The following is a 17,600-nucleotide window of genomic DNA, read 5'->3' as shown; positions in this document are numbered from 1 at the left end:
GTGCTTAGAACAATGCCTAAAACTTACATAGCAGAAACCATGTAAGCCATAGTTACTATTCTTGTTATTATATATTTCCATATATTCATGGGTCTGTCATTACTCTGTTTTGTTCCATTTATCTTCTAATCTCTTTCTCTGAAAATATCACATTGTTTCACTTACGACAGTTTTTTTAGTAAATTTTAAAATCTGGGAGGGCAAAATATATCCTACACTTGATCTTTTTTCTTAAAGTTATTTGATAATTCTTGGCCTTTTCGTCTTTCACATGAATTTTTGAAATAGCCTGTCAAGGTCCATGAAAAATGTTAATAGGATGTTGACTAAAATTGCATTGAATTTATAGATAAATTTGAATATGATTACTTTTTAATGAGTCTTGCCATTCATGAACATTATATAACTTTCTGTATATTTAAGAAAATTTAAACTTTGTTTCAATGTAATTTTATAATTTTCTTTAAAAATGTCTTGCAAAGTTTTGATGAACTTCCTTCTGTACACGCTTGTTGTTACTTTATGTTTTAACTCTACAGTTTACCAATTTCTTTGGTGCCATTGATTTCTATATTTCATTCCTTCTTTCTGAGTTCTATTTCCGGAAGGACATCCCGAAGTAGTTTTTAAAGAAAGAATTTGAGGGTGGAAAACTTTCTCTTTTTTATTATGAAAATAGGATTATTTAACCTTCATTCTTGAATGATAATTTAGCTGATTAAAGACAACTATATAGACAGCTGGTTTTCTCTCAACGATTTGTAGATATCCTGTTATTCCCCAGATGCTATTGTTATGAACTCTTCTCTCAGTGTAATTGTTGATCCTTTGTCGGTAATCTCTCTGTTCTTTTTAGTTGTTTTTCAGCTTTTCTCTTTGTGGTTGCTATGCGATAGTTTCAATCCAGTGTCTCTTAGGTTTAAATTTGTTTTTATTTATTCTGTTCTGGGTTCATTTTGTTTCTTGCATCTATCAAGTCCTGTCTTTCTGAATCAAGTCAGCCTTTTTCTCAATTCTTATAGGACTTGGATTAGAGTATGTTCGATATACTCATCTAGCATCCTTCATGCCACTTAACTTCTCTTTCATATTTCCATCTCTGTCTGTGCTGTGTTCCAGGAAATGTATTGATCAGTTCTATTGTTCTAGTCCATTAATCCTTTCTTCAGCTATGTCTAACGTACTTTGTGGCTGTCCATTGACTTTTTTTTTTTTTTTTTTTTTTGAGATGGAGTCTAACTCTGTCTCCCAGGCTGGAGTGCAGTGGCACGATCTCGACTCACTGCAGCCTCCATCTCCCAGATTCAAGCGATTCTCCTGCCTCAGCCTCCCGAGTAGCTGGGACTACAGGCACCCACCACCACGCCTGGCAAATTTTTGCATTTTTAGTAGAGATGGGGTTTCACCATGTTGGTTAGGATGGTCTGCATCTCTTGACCTCATGATCCACCCACCTCAGCCTCCCAAAGTGCTGGGATTACAGGTATGAGCCACTGCACCTGGACTTGACTTTTTATTTTAATGATTTTTTAATTTCTAAAAAACCAACTTAGTTCTTATCGAAATCTGTCTCTTCTTTTTTATATAGTGCCATGTCTTTAATTCTTCTTCTTAATCATACATATTTAATATTTTTATTGGGTAGTTCTTACCTGAATTTCTTGGCAATATAATTCTAACAGTTTTAAATCTGCTGACTGTTGCTCGAGATGACTTGTTTTCTCATCTTCCATGAGGGTAAACAGTGGGAGGCATGTATAACCTGTTTTGAGGGTTTATCACCACTAAGATGTTTGATTTTGCTTTTGTCAGATTCCCAGGCTGTCTCCAGATTCTTTTAATGTTAATTCATTTGCTTGGATGCTCCAGGACCACATAGGAATTGATTCAATTTGCAAACCCATGTGTTAGAGGCAATGATTACACATTCTCAAGGGAGAACTTTATTTTCATTCAGAACCCAGGCCAAAACAACTTTCTTTGTAATTTCCCTATGCCAGTGGGAATATTTTTTCTTGTCTATCATTTTATCTTAAAGGAGGGTATAGATTTTATGTGGGTTTCTAAGTTCCTACTTTTCAACTTACAAGGGTCCAAGACCTAATCTCCTGGATATTAAATCCCAAGCCTTGAGATTAATAAAAGTGTTTAATAAAATTGGCAAACCTTCATCATTCTGGGCTGCAGTAATATCCCCTCGTATGTTCACTGATCTAATTTTAACCTCCCTTTACACTTTGCCCTAGAGGGAATTTTCTTATATTCTTTGAGCTCAGCTATTTATTTCAGAGGATATTATATTTCATCTAGTATTTCTAGGTGCTTTTTAGGAGGAATGCTTTTAGATATTTAGTCTTCCATATTGTCATTAATCGTTTTTCTCCCATTTCTGTTTCATACAAATGGTTTTCCTGTTTGGGGGCATTAATGAGTCTTTTTTATTTTTATACTTTATGTTCATCTACCATTACTTTATGTTTGAACCACAGTGAAGGACCCAAAGGATAATGCCATCTTGACTGGAAATCCCGGATCTCTATTACTGATTATGACCAAGCTGATAGTAAATCAGAGGAAACAGTCCAATGTTCCCTAGTAGATGCAAGTACATGAATGTGAATTTCTGAAAATGGCTGAAGCTAATTGCGGTGGGCCGTGTTCGTTGGATGTTCACCTAGTAGCTATTCTGCCTTATTTTATTACTGGAAACTACCTGATTTTTGTTTGGATTTCCACTCCTGTCTCATGTAATTCAGGGGTAAATCTTAATTTCTCTGTCATTCCTGGCAATACCATTTGCCTTACCAGTGATAGATGTAGAAGATGTGTTTCCAATTCTGAACAATGAAATTTGAAGGGAGGTCCACTGGAGACTTCTGGGAAATGTTTCCTGGCTCTTGAAGGAAAAAAAAAAAAAAGTGGCAGAGTTAAGCTTTTCTTCTGCAAGTTCATTGTTTTCAAAATGTTCTGTCTGAAACTGTCATGGCCATTCAGAGACTATGAGGTAGCCACCAAGCCGAGGATGGCAAAACCAGAAAGATGGAAAGATGCTGCCTTCTTGGATGGTAGTGTTGTGCTGATGAATTCATAAAACAGGAAGTCATCTATGTCTTGTTATGTCACTTTTCAATATGTTGGATAATAAATCCCTTTATTGGTTAAGCTAATTACATGAGAGTTTTTGGTTACTTGCATCTGAAATATGCTAATGGATATAACATGGTGTAAACCTACCTTTGATTGGTAACAGTCTAAAAGACAAAGGTGAGCATAAGTTCATCCCAACTGGGATTCAATGCTTTAGCCAGATCACTGGTTTAGTGGCACATGAGGAATCTGTATTTAGTCTGTGAAAATATATGTACTAACCTTAATATGAGAAAAGACCAGGTGATATAAAAGCCCAGGGACTATGAAGCATTCCTATGAAAGAAGGATGGTAACTCTGAGAAGTCCAAGCCACAAGGAACCACAGAATGTCTTTTCATTTCCTCAAACAAGAAGGAGATCAAAAGAATAAGGAATACATCTGCATGCATGTATAACTAGAATCAAAATCATTCAGAGCTGCATCCATGTTAGTTATAATTTTATCTATCTTGCTTCCTTGAGCTTGAAAGTGGTCCATTTCTGCAGGCTGGTGTACTTACAAAGTGGTGGCATAGTGCGATAGAAAAGGAACGTGATTTCAACCAGTTCCTGAGACTACACTTCCTACCTATATGAACTTGGGTAAATCACTTCTACAAACATGTTTCTTCATCTACAAAATGGAAATATTGTGACCTGCCATATGGGCTTGCTATTAAGATGTAACAAGATTAAGTATGGATTTACAAACTGTAAAGCTCTTTAGTATGTTAGTTAAAATGACCTTTCTCTGATTTTGTAATTTAATCCATGCAAATTAACTAATCCAAATAGTTAACATCTGCTTTCCATTATCCAAAGCAGTGATTCCAACACATTTCAGATGACAGGGCTGACCTGCAGAGAAGTCTTCTGAATGGGTGATGCCTTATGAAGAGCCCAGGTTGCGCATGGTGTGATCCACGACCACCTCACACAGCACTGGTCCTTAGACAACTAAAAGGTGCTGCTGAGGGTGTGCATCTGAGAAGGAAGAGCAGGATCCCATTTTCACAGCAATGATCTGGCTCCCAACTCAGCCATTCTTGCCCACAGTTCTTTCGGGGGCTCTCTTTTGGGACTCAGTTATCTATAGTCTCCATATCCAGACTTTTCTCCATGCAAAGACTACCAACAATCTCCCACACTTTCTCTTCGGATTGTGTTGGTGGTAGTGTTGTTAAAGGTTCTGTGATTTTAAAAAAGAAACTCACTAATGATTAAGAATACACATTTAGTATCTTTAGGAATATTGTGAGAAAGAGGAAAAAACTGCAAGCAATACGTCTCACCTTTTCAAAATAACAATTCTATAACTGGTCGTTTTATCAATATTTGTAAAATCTAAAGGGATCCTTAGGACATGAGGCCTGTCTTCAGCTCCTTTTGTGAAAAAGGCAGGTCTGGTCCCAAGGTCTTATTTTCAAATGAAGAAACTGAGGCCAAGAGAAGTAAAGGGATTTTTAAATCTACAGTACCATATAAATGTACCCTTACGGTTAGCAAAAGTGGTGAAAAGAATAACTCAACAATATTCTTAAATAAGTAAAAGTTACAAGATAAATAAATTACAATAATGGGGAAATGGTACCTTACATAAGTAATTGCTTTAATAGGCTGGGATACTTACTACTGTTAGAAAAGCCGTAGAAAATACGGAATTGTCTTTTTTTTTGTTTTGTTTTGTTTTTGGTTTTTTTTTGTTTTTTTTTTTTTGAGACGGAGTCTCGCTCTGTCGCCCAGGCTGGAGTGCAGTGGCCGGATCTCAGCTCACTGCAAGCTCCGCCTCCTGGGTTCACGCCATTCTCCTGCCTCAGCCTCCCCAGTAGCTGGGACTACAGGCGCCCGCCACCTCGCCCGGCTAGTTTTTTGTATTTTTTTTTTTTTTTAGTAGAGACGGGGTTTCACCGTGTTAGCCAGGATGGTCTCGATCTCCTGACCTCGTGATCCGCCCGTCTCGGCCTCCCAAAGTGCTGGGATTACAGGCTTGAGCCACCACGCCCGGCCGAAAATACGGAATTGTCAAAGCACTAATCTGCCTTAGTCGATTCCTGGTACATTCCTGCAGGTCAGTGCACCATATCCTACGGGGAACATGGTTGAACTTGTTTGTTTCAGGAGTACCACCAGGATTATGGGATGACTTGAAGTTTTGTCTCATTAGGGATGGTTTAGGTAGAATAAGAGGAGAACTTGAAAATAAAACTTACATGCTTGCTGGATAAATGATAGGACATGAGGCCAGCCTTCAATTCTGCCAGGTAAGTGCTCCCATAGCTGGGCTTCCATATACAGAAAGAGCCATTCTTATTCCGATAGCCCTAAGGATTTGGGCTCAATGGATGGAAGTCACAAGAATAGATCTATGCTGAATGTAAGGATCTCCCAACCATTAACTTTTCTATGAATAAGTACAACTAAAACCAAGGCCCCCAAGTGAATTATTTTTGCCAAAAAAATGATTAAAATTAATCCATTCCACACAAAATAAGCATCATTAGTGCTTCTGAAAGAGTTGCAAATAATTCAATGGCAATTGAGCATTAATTTTAGGTAGTGTGGGAAATATATTCTTATTCACCAGTCTAAGTCATGGGTACTCAGTCTTTATGGCCTTTACTAAACAGTGTTTTCAATGGTATCCATTTACCATCTGGATTGTAATAATAGTCATGCAAGATTTCTATTCTGTTCATTTGAGGCCAACTCAAAAGGAGTGCTTTCCAGGTCTCTCAGTTTTAACCATGGGAATCTTTTTCACAAGAAAGCAGTTGTTTCCTGCTGCCAATAATTCCAGATATATTCAAATGTCCTATAGACCTTACAACTATTCCAGAATTTTTCAGGAGTATGATTCCCTTATCTAGGCATAAAGAAAAAAAAAAACCTACTACCTACCTCCGTAACACAGTGATAGCTTATTCAACTGACTGCATAGTCCAAGAAATCTTTATTGAAAAAGTTAAGAACGCTGTTAATCTTCTAGTTCATGCCCTATTTTTTTTTTTTTCGTTTTTACTATTTTTGAGAGCATGAATCACTGTGAATGGAATGAAGTGGGAAGATTTGATCAGAAGTGTCAAAGTAGGTTAAGCCTCTCTAACAGTACTCCACAGGGAAAGGAAATGTGCCCTGTTCCAGAGTGGCTGCTTAATTTAAACCATCAATAAGTGCTTGCTTAACTAATTTGCAGCAGCATCCTCTGGTGAAGCTAAAATTTTATAGCTTCCATTCAAATTGCAATCTTTGAACACCTGCTCATTTGTTACATTACTACTCTATAATGTCATGTGCCATGCTCAAAAATATCATTTCTACTTTGGCAAGTCCCTAGCCAGTTATGACAAAGTATGTATCTTGGGTATGGTTTTTCTACTCCTGATATCAGTAGAACTCTATAATGGTTTATGGTAGAACCCCATGCATTTGATTTTTAGTTCTGATTGTGCTGTAGAATAGACGCAAGTTTTATGTCTCATGTCCAAAGTTTTTATTTCCTTATTTGTACACCTCAAAAGCTACATATGCTAGTCAACTGTCACAGTAATATTATACCATATGTAAGAATTCTCCAGGAAAAAAATGTTTAACTAAGGGCTGGCTTAGATTTGGGTGTTACTGTGCGAAATGCCGTATCACAGTTAGGTGTAAAACATAGATAGGGAGAAAACAGATAAAATTTGGGGTTAAGGGTATAAGGTTCTAGAAGAAATCCAAGAGGCCAACACTGGCTACATCATTCAACACCAATGTCCTTGTTTTCAGGAAGAAGTAGAGATAGGAATGTTGGTGATGTTGGATCCTAATTTCAGTTCCTATCTCACCACAGGGCCTTCGGTAAGTCATTTGATATCTGTTTGTCCCACTGTAAGATCAATTATATGATATAACATAGGGATCAATGAACTTTTCTGTAAAGGGTCTGATAGTAAATTGTTTAGGCTTTGCTGGCCATATTGTCTTTGTCACAATTACCCAACTCTGCCACTGTAGTGCAAAACCAGCCATAACCAGTGCAAATAAATGGGTGTGGTTGTTCCAACAAAACTTTGTTAAGAACAGATGAGTTGGCCTGTGGGTTGTAGTTTGCCAAGTAATAGTATAATATCCACTTAACAAAGATAACTTAATATTTAAAGAGGTACCATAAGAAGAAAAGATAAAATGATGCATAGAGAAGGAAGACTTAAAATGATGGCAAAAGAGAAAAGTGGGTGAAGAGAAAAACTGGTATCATAAGGTAAATGTTTTCTACAAAAACAAACAAAATCCAAATATCAAGAACTGAAATCTACTCTTGGTGAAAATCATTTATCAAGGTATCTAAACCACTTGAGGTACTGTAGTTAATCTCTGGGGAAGTTGCTTGATTTTTCTTCAAGTTTAAAAGAATGCTAAAGAATTGAATCTTCTTTGTAGTGTTGTCACAATCTTAGTGGATTGAGGACCATGTTGGTATATATATTTCACTATTATTGTAATTTTTTCCCCACTAGAAGTCAGTGTTTAAAATATTTTCATCCAGCAGATATATAACGTACAAAAGGGATAAAAATCATTTTTATGTGCTTACGTTTCATACTTGTTCTCAAGTGTCATCCTTGTGATACACAATCATGTGGCAACATATATGTTGACACCAATTACTCTGAAACCTTTATCAAAACAATTTGCCAGCACTAACTGTAAAATGAAACATTGGTATGGTCTGAGAGGGAAGAAAATTCTGTGGTTTCTTAGAGTTTCTCCTATAGTCTATGATTTTTTCTAAAATTTAAGAAGCAAATTTAATAAACTGAGAATTTTGAAGGTATACAGCTCCACAATCTCTTACCTAAAACCCTTGGGCTAGATGTGTTTCAGAATACAGGACTTCACATTTAAGAAGGGAATATGGGCTGGGTGTGGTGGCTCACGCCTGTCATCCCAGCACTTTGGGAGGCTGAGGTGGGCAGATTACGAGGTCAGGAATTCGAGACTAGCCTGGCCAACGTGGTGAAACCCTGTCTCTACTAAAAATACAAAAATGAGCCAGGCATGGTGGTGTGTGCCTATAGTCCCAGCTACGCAGGAGGCTGAGGCAGGAGAATCGCTTGAACCTGGGAGGCAGAGGTTGCAGCGAGCCGAGATTGCGCCACTCCAGCCTGGGCAACAGTGAGACGTCTCTAAGAAAAAAAAAAGAAAAGAAAAGAAAAAAGAAAGACAATATGGTTCATATAGCACATACAGCTTGTATGCCTCCAGAGAAATCTGCAGCAGTACCCCATAACCAAATAAAGTACTTTTGCTCCAGCCAAATTATTTACACCAAATAGAAGAAAAGACCATGAATAGCCTCATGTCAGTTCAGTTCAGATTTTGCTGCCAAATGTCTTTGTTTCAAATTTTTGCAAAATCTTTTGGTTTTTAGAGCTTTTTGAATTTTTGAATTTTGAATAAGGAACTATGGGCCTGTGGTTTGTAAAAACAAAACAGAAGTCTTTCTGAAGACTTTTTCCCCTCAAAGAGACCCACAGTTGACTGTTTGAATGATACGTACTTATAACTGAAGATACTTTCAAGCATGACTTCAAGAGTAAGCCTCAATTTTCCCACTAGTGGCACAATTACCAAGAGAAACGTGCTCCCTCTCCTCCAGTGAGTCTGATTAAAAAAAAAAAAAAACCTCCTGAGAGATTACATCTCCATATCCTGTCTTCTTTTTATTATTATTATTATGATTATTATACTTCAAGTTCTAAGGTACATGTGCATAACGCGCAGGTTTGTTACGTATGTATACATGTGCCATGTTGGTGTGCTGCACCCATTAACTCGTCATTTACATTAGGCTTCTTCTTAGAGCCGACACACATGGCACAGAACCCACTTTCGTCAGTACTCATGGTCATTCTGGCAGTGATTCTCAACCACAAGGGCTTGTCCCCAGAAGACAAATGACCCCATTATGAGCAATCTTCTATCCTCTAAGAATTTTTGGTTTTCCTCCCCAATGAAAAGATGATTCTTCTAGCTCTGGCAATAATTGCAACTTAATATTAACTGGCATTGAGATCTGTAGAGCCCTTTAAGAATTTGATCATTTTAAGTCCAGAGCATTAATTTTTAGTCCTGGCTATACATTAGAAACACACAAGGAACTTTGTTAAAAATAGATATCCAGGCAGCACCAGATCAACATACTTAGAAACCCAAAGCACCAAAAAGATGGTAGTGTCCTCCTTCCTGCATAATTCAAAACAAAAACAATACTAAATCAGAAAACACATAGAAGGAAGTCCACCCTGTATGGAATTTTTCTTACAAAGCTTGGGTACATTTTTTTGTTTGCTTTTGTTTTTTCTCTTTTTTTAATGCCCCTGCTTTGCTACAGCCCTCAGCATAAACTTATTCTTCCTACTGGATAATCCAGCACTGGGTGAGCCTTCCAAACTTGTAGTCTGAGCCCCATGTGCAAGAGGGAGGAGAAGAGAAAGAGAGCAGTATGGTAGACCATCCCAGACTGCTATGCAGTCTCAGAAAGGCTCTGCAAGGCCACTGGAGTCTTCAAGCCAGAGTCAGCTGTCAGAGGAGTTCTGTGTCTCCTAGAATTTCTAGACTAAGTGTGTCTTAATATAATTGCCATACTCAGCCAGTTGCTGAGAGAAACTACGGAAGGCATGGACTCAATGCAAATACCACAATGGATTCCAAAGTGCAGCTGGGCCCCTAGGTCAACCGCATTCTCTGTAATCCCCCAGTATTGGAGGTCTGTGCCACAGATCTCCAGTGTGATAAAGGGGCTCAGTACCCCTGAGAAAAAGCTTATCTGACTAGTATCTGGTAAAGTCCTCCATAACTATTAATATAACTTCTCACTATTATTGGATTGGAAAAGGAAAAGGGAAAGACAAAAAAATAAAGCAAATGTTACTTGAATAACACAAAAACCACAAAGTTTTCACACCTGTAAACAATGTGCCAAATGTTTTATTTCTCTCATATGCAAGTAATTGACTCTCAAAGCATTTTAAAAAAACACATTATTACACTTTACCAATGAATTATTTCTGTCCCTGGAGATTAAATCAAATAAAAATGTTACAAATAGTATCAGTATGATATAATTTCTTAAATATATAGGACATTGTCAACAGCTGTGATTCATATGAAAAATATAATCAGATATCTCAAATTCCTAATTCTGTTTTAAAAACACAAAATACTAGAACACTTGCTATGAAATTGCTGATAATGATCCCTTTAACAAACTGCAATTAACCACTAATATAGAAATTCAATTTAAGCAAAAAGTTTTATATATTATACTTTACAGAAAAAAAATAATTTTGAAAAAGTAATGACAAACAGAGATCAAACATTTAGGGCATTAGTTACTGCATTCTCTTTTTAGAATATACATCAAGTAACACCAGTAAAATTTAAAGTTTTATGACCAGGCCTTAAAAAACATGAATGATGATGACAGAACCACTACCATACATAAACAAAAATAGAGCAAACCAAGTGCGTCCACATCTTCATGAATTCAGTAATTTGAAATAAATGTTATGTTAAACATTATGAGCAAATCTAAAGGTTCAACCAAAAACCTTAAATATTTTTGAGTGTTTTTTAAAGTTTTAATAGTTTATCTCTGATCAAGGATGGAGAAAGGACAAAAAAAATACTGTACTGAATTGATTCTCACAGGGCCTGCTCCCTCAAGGAACACAGTGTCATTATATAGGCCTTATTTATATATAAAACAACCAAAGAATTTTCATTCTTCTTAATAAGTATTTAAAGTACATTCTAGGTGTGCATTAGGAGTAAATGTTAATTTGTGATGCCCTTAAGTCTTTCAACCTGTAAGAAACCATTTCTGGGAATATAAAAATACTGAATTTTACATATTTCAGAGTCTTGAGAAACTTAGGGTGCAATATTTTCATGTATCAGCAAATAATTGTGTCATATAAGCTCATCTTGAAAGAGCATGTAAATAGCTTCCAAATTTTTATAAATGCTACATTACAGAGGGCAGAGTGTAGATATTTTAAGGTTTGATTGTCCACATTTTTTATTAGAGTGCGAGGAGGAAAAGTAAGCACCAAAGTAAAATATGCTTTACTCGGGGGAAAAACAGTGTTTTCATGAAAAGAAAATAGGAAACATGTCATTTCTCCCTTTAGTGGCTTTTCTTCATTCAATTACCTGGCTTACTAAAAACTGTTAACTCAGTTCAATCATTGAACAAATCACTCTTACACAAAATGTCAGGGTCCAACATTTGTCCATGGCCTAAAGCCTTTTAGCCAGCTGTGGTGGCTCATGCCTGTAATTCCAGCACTTTGGGAGGCCGAGGCAGGCGGATCACAAGGTCAGGAGTTTGACACGAGACTGACCAACATGGTGAAACCCATCTCTACTAAAAATACAAAAAAAATTACCCGGGCGTGGTAGCATGCACCTGTAATCCTAGCTACTCAGGAGGCGGAGGCAGGAGAACTGCTTGAACATAGGAGGCAGAGACTGCAGTGAGCCAAGATCGCACCACTCCAGCCTGGTGACAGAGCAAGACTCGGTCTCAAAAAAAAAAACAAAAATAAAAAAACCTTTCAAAGAACACTAGTCATCCTAAGCTCCTTTCTTATTCTTCAGTAAGGCTTTAATTAAATATAAGCCTACTGACCTTTGCTTCACAATTTTAATATTAATGAAAATTTCATTCTGAGTTTGAAGTGATGTTTCTTCAAGGGTCTGACCCATTTGGGTGGTGGCATAGAATTGGACCTGCTAACATATACATGGTTACAAAATTAGAGTAAAAACCAAAAGGTGAAAAAACTAGAAAACCCAACACTAGTTATTCTAGAAAAATAAAACTAAAGGATTGCTTGAAAAATTGTCTTTAGCAAGATAAAGCAGAGTGATTTATAGACAAGACCAGTGATTGTTTTTTTCCCCTGTTGTAGCGCCTGGGATCTGTGATTAGGATGGCATTTGGGGTCTGAGAAGTCTCACTGATGACTGCTTCATCAATTTTTGCTGCTGTCTCGTTGACTGTGCATCCTCAATGGCATTGCGTGCTCTCTGTAAAGTAAAATACTTATTATGATTTGTAAAGACAAGTATAGGCTCATTTAATTGAAGGGAAAGGTATGAAAGCAAGGGCTGAAGCTCTCCAAACAGGACCAATAGCTAAGGACCAAGGATAGAGTCCAGATATGTCAAATAAAAATAAGACCCTTGCACCCGACTGAGTCCACAGTATATTAAGTTTATATATCCATCCATAGTTATAATTGGGAGAGCTTTGGGAGAAATAATGGCATTCATTATAAGAGGCTTTTAAAAAGGTATTTCAGCTAAAAAAAAAAAAAATGGAGGTGTGCTCTTTAAATTGTTTACCTCTGCTGTGGTGGTGTCCTTCAGGTAAACTTTTCGAACACAGCCTTGACTGGCACTGTCTTTTTTGTGGAACAGACCCTGTTCCTGTTTCAAAAGAAACAATGACAGAAAAGAAATTATTCTGAGGAAAAAAAAAAAAATCCTAACTTTTAATTGTATACTTAAACGTCAACTCTATTTTAAAACAAGTAGACTAACTAAATACACATATTCAAGTAAGACATGAAATAAATCATCTTAGAACAAGGACAGTATTTCCATATATGAGTTGTTAGAATTTATAAAATTGGATGAACATACATCTATCTGTATAAAATAATGGCTTTCTGCAGGCTATGATAAATAGCCTGCAGAACCACCACTTGGTAACTCATCACATCTGACAAATCAAAAAAACACTTCCCTCATTTTTTTGGCTGATACATAAAATTTCTGTATAATGTAAAATACATTGAGTCAATTCTCACCATTGATGTGAAAGAAAAAGTGATAACTGAGGAAACTGTAAAATATATGCACAGTGACACAGTCTTTCCTAGTTTGAAAACTGTATTTCATACACCAAGACATTCGTTAAATTTTGGCACTCTACAATGCAGTAATGCTGAAATACAAAATGGCAGGGTAACATGGTATTTCCTTTTATTTGTAAATTTCCATGAAAAGATAAGTAAACATAAATTAAAAGGTACCAGTACTCACATCTATAGCTATTAAATTTCACAGTAAATGTTCTTCTGGCTACTAAATTTCACAGTAAACGTTTTGTAGATAGTTTCACTAATAGAAATAACATTATTGTTTAGGGAAAACAAATACACTAAAGAAATTACCATATTTAGAATAACAATAGTTTTTTAAAGGCATGAAAACAAATGTATAATATATATAATGTAACAAACATATTTCAAAGAAACTTAAGTACTTGAGTCTAAGAACTACGCAAAAGATGGAGTATCACTTTTACAAAGTACTATGTAATTAAAATAAAAGTTCTTCCTTACAAAATGATGGGAGAAAAGACATAAAAGTATTATTACACACTTAAATTATATTAGCATTCCATAAATGCCAAATATTACAAACATGGGAATTTTGGATAAATTTATTTTTATCAAATCACTTAATAATCTTCTAAAAACCTAAAAAGAGAGAATCTTTCCAGAAATATCTAAGATTATAGCAACATGGGTGTCCATATGAAGTTAAAAAAAAACTCTCCTATTTACTAACGCTTAATTCTATGAAAAAGGAAATATCAGCATATCAGAATCTTAATTATTTGGGTGGGCAGACTGATATTTCACTCTATGCAATCAAGACTGCCAGAAAATAAAGTACAGTTATACAAATAAATTGATTACATCTTTCTTTATGTCTCAGCATATAGTAGTAATAACAACACTAATCCTTCAAACATTTTGTGCAGTTAACTGCAAAACAGTCTGAAAGCAATGAATTCTTAGCTCTAAAGGTATGACATGTTTTCTTACCTTAACTGAAATTTTTAGCACATTTTCACTGACACTAGGAGGAAATACAAAATCTTCAAATGGACATTGCCAGTCTACACACATAAGGCCCAGGATTTCAACTTCTTTTATACACAACACTCGCCTATTTTGCAAAAGAAAACAATAATGATGAAGACAGTTTATTCTCGCCAATATTTCACCCTGCTGGATGGCAGAGGTAGCACTTGCCTAGAAAATAATACAAACTGGCATTTTAAAAAAAAAACCTGCTTCATTTTTTTTTAAAGTCTAGGTAACTGTCAAATAAAGAGCAAATACGACACCTACCAAGTAACAAAGTAGACTTTCAAATATTCCCCTTCTGTCAATCTTGCAGAATTCAGAAAAGTGTAACTTTTTTTTTCTTTTTCTTTCTTTTTTTTTTTTTTTTTGGTTAACTGACCAAAAAAGCTGATAGGGAAATCATCTTTGGAACACATAAGAAACAGGCTGTATTCTCATCTGGGGAGCAATAAAGGCAGAAGTCCCTGAAAATGTTTTACTTGGAAAATTATTAATTGCTCTTTACTGTCAGCCATTTATGCCTTCCAGTCAAGAATGAACGTGAAGGAAATGTCATAAACCTTAAATGTCAGCAAAGATTCACTTGAGGCCTACTAATAAAGATCAGATTTGAACACTTTAATGCTAATATACTTTATCACAGAGTATCTTATTTTATTCAATGGCAATAAAAAAAATTACAGAACCCTTAAAGGGCATCCACATTGATTTCTCAGTGTGTGATTCATTTTGATTACTGATACAACTATACTTAAAATTAAGCTTCTATTACAGAAAGCAAAATTACAAAAGAAGAGAAGGACTATTAATTCAACAAATATTTAGGGTGCCAGAGAAACAAGGAAGATAATTCTGCTTGAGAGGTGCTCACTGGCTAGAGGAGAAACAAACATGTAAATAAATGCCACAGCACAATTAGACAAGGGCTGTAACAGAGTGTGCAGATTAGTCTTTTGGAGCAAGAGAGAGAGAGGAACAGATCGTATTGGTAAAGTAGGTGACATAGGAGTTGATTCTTGAAAGGAAGGAGTTCTCTATGTGGGTAAGGGAAATGACAGTCCAGACAAAAGGAGGAAACACACTGACATACAAAGGAGTACAAAAAACGAAAGACTTGTTTGAGGAATGTGGAGGTCTGCAGCTGGAATACCAGATAGATACCATGGTGAAGTGGTGAGAAAATGAGCTTAGCACCAGACCTTGAAGGGCTACTTTTTTTCCTTTTAAAACATTTTTCACTTTTAATGAAACAGGAAATGACATGATAATGTTGTTTCATTTTTAATGAAGAGGAAACAACATGATAATATTTATTATTTTAGATTCATGGTTCTGGTGGTAAACAGAAGGGAGGTGGCAAACAGAGTGGCAATAGACAATCAAGGTAAGAAGTTACGGCAATAGTTCAATCAGGAGACAATGAAAGCCTAAAGTATGGCAGTGGCTCTGAAAAGGGAGAAGAAAGGGCTAGATACGAGATGTTTAGAAGGTAAACATGAATGAACATGGTGACCAATGGAGGGTGGAGAACTGAAATAGATCCCTGGCATTATATTTCTCAGCAGAGGTGCTATTAAATTGTGGACTTGTAGAGGCCGGGCGCGGTGGCTCAAGCCTGTAATCCCAGCACTTTGGGAGGCCGAGGCGGGCGGATCACAAGGTCAGGAGATCGAGACCACAGTGAAACCCCGTCTCTACTAAAAATACAAAAAATTAGCCGGGCGCGGTGGCGGGCGCCTGTAGTCCTAGCTACTCAGGAGGCTGAGGCAGGAGAATGGCGTGAACCCAGGAGGCGGAGCTTGCAGTGAGCCGAGATCGCGCCACTGCACTCCAGCCTGGGCAACAGCGTGAGACTCCGTCTCAAAAAAAAAAATAAATAAAAAATAAATAAATAAATAAATAAATAAATAAATAAATAAATAAATAAATTGTGGACTTGTATGGCATACTCTTGTGCACTGGACAAAGTTGAACATCCCTAGCTCCGGCCTAGTAAGTGGCAGTAGCGTCCTGCAATCACTGTGGCAATCTCCAACACCACCATGTTTCCAAACAGTCTCCACCGCCCACACTCCTGGCCCCAGTTGATAATCTGCTGATAGAGCTAAGGATGGCTGTTACAAATCCTCGTGCCAAACACAATTCACTATTCCAAATATCTTTAAACTCTTCTCTTTACCATCCCAATAATACCACTGGTTTTCTACCACCTAGAATGTCTCCTTCATTTTCTTCCTCTTGCACCATGTTTGCCTGGGTTCAAATCTTGGTCTTCCACTCACACACTCTCTCAGAATGGTCTCTCAGAAAGATCTCAACTCCAGATTTTTATCCAGACTCCATCTATCTATCTATCTACCTATCTATCTATCTATCTATCTATCTATCTATCTATCTATCTATCCTCCCTCCCTCCTCCCTCCCTCCCTCCCTATCATGTATTCCCTTCTCCTCTACATCCACTCAGTCACCAAGACTTGTCTCGTAAGTCAAATCCTCATTCTTTAGGTCCTCCCCACTTCCTACTATGATAGCTGCCACGGTCTTTATGGTGGACAGAATTCTAAGACGGTCCCCAAGATTCCCCAACCCTGGTATATATCTCTGTACAGTCCCCTGGATTTTGAATATAATGGATTTCACTTCCAAGATTAGGTTTTGTTATAAGGCACAGGTGACTTTAAGCCAAAATTGTTTATGTAGGTGGGCCTGACCTAAGTTCATGGACTCTAAACCTGGGTAAGACACCAAGAAGTCAGAGATTCAAAGCATCCTTGCTGGGTCGGAATAAGGGTAGTTTCTAGGAGCTAAGAGCAGCCTGCTGGCTGACAGAGGTCAAAGAAACAGGGATCTTAGAATTCTGCCAACAATAGCAAATGAGCTTTGAAGTGGATTCTGTGGTAATTTGTTGTGCAGCAACAGAAAACTTATACAGTCTCTAACTGGTCTCCTTGCCTCCGGACTGATTCTCTTCCAGTATAACATCCAAACCGCCAAGGATCTTTAAAACTATAAGCCTCATCATATTACTTGTTTACAAACCTTCTGTGGGATAGAAAAAAAGAGAGATTACTCACGTGTGTACTATTCTGTGTGAGAAGCTACAAGTGATATCAAACAAAAAAACAACGGACAGCCAGGTGTGATGGCTCATGCCTGTAATCCCAGCACTTTGGGAGACCAAGGCAGGAGGACTGCTTGAGCCTAGAGTTCAAGACCAGCCTGGGCAACATAGTGAGACTCCATCTCTACCAAAAATACAAAAGAATTAGCTGGTGCATGCCTGTGGTACCAAGTATGTGAGAGGCTGAGGTGGGAGAATCACCTGAGCCCAGAGAAGTCAAGAATGCAGTGAACCACGATCGAGCCACTGCACTCCAGATTGGGCAATGAAAATGAGAACTTGTTTCAAAAAAATAAAATAGCAGACTAGACCTTAAGCAAAAACCAGTGATTCTCCATCACATTAATGATACAACCTAAACCCTTAAAATCTTATGAGCTGTTACCTATGACTCATCTCCCAACACTAACACCCTA

The 17,600-nt window shown here is 37.0% G+C and overlaps 1 protein-coding gene across 5 annotated transcripts in view; it reads right to left on the bottom strand.

Annotated features, from left to right (window-relative positions):
• Positions 1-10,082: 10,082 nt before the first annotated feature.
• Positions 10,083-17,600, bottom strand: part of LOC105489206 (vacuolar protein sorting 13 homolog C) — a 196,008-nt gene continuing 188,490 nt past the window's right edge. For 4 of the 5 annotated variants that reach the window (XM_011753896.2, XM_011753907.2, XM_011753902.3 and 1 more), the window contains 3 exons: positions 14,016-14,139; positions 12,523-12,606; positions 10,083-12,204 (listed from right to left, as the gene is read on the bottom strand). In XM_011753896.2, the coding sequence (XP_011752198.2) occupies positions 12,103-12,204; positions 12,523-12,606; positions 14,016-14,139 (310 nt within the window). In that variant the 3' untranslated portion in view covers positions 10,083-12,102. Of the gene's footprint in view, positions 12,205-12,522; positions 12,607-14,015; positions 14,140-17,600 lie in introns of those variants that run through there. The other variant, XR_011626463.1, reaches the window with a different exon arrangement.

This window comes from Macaca nemestrina, chromosome 7, assembly GCF_043159975.1.
Source record: "Macaca nemestrina isolate mMacNem1 chromosome 7, mMacNem.hap1, whole genome shotgun sequence".
Classification (NCBI taxonomy): domain Eukaryota; kingdom Metazoa; phylum Chordata; class Mammalia; order Primates; family Cercopithecidae; genus Macaca; species Macaca nemestrina.
This window is presented reverse-complemented; position numbering and strand designations above follow the sequence as displayed.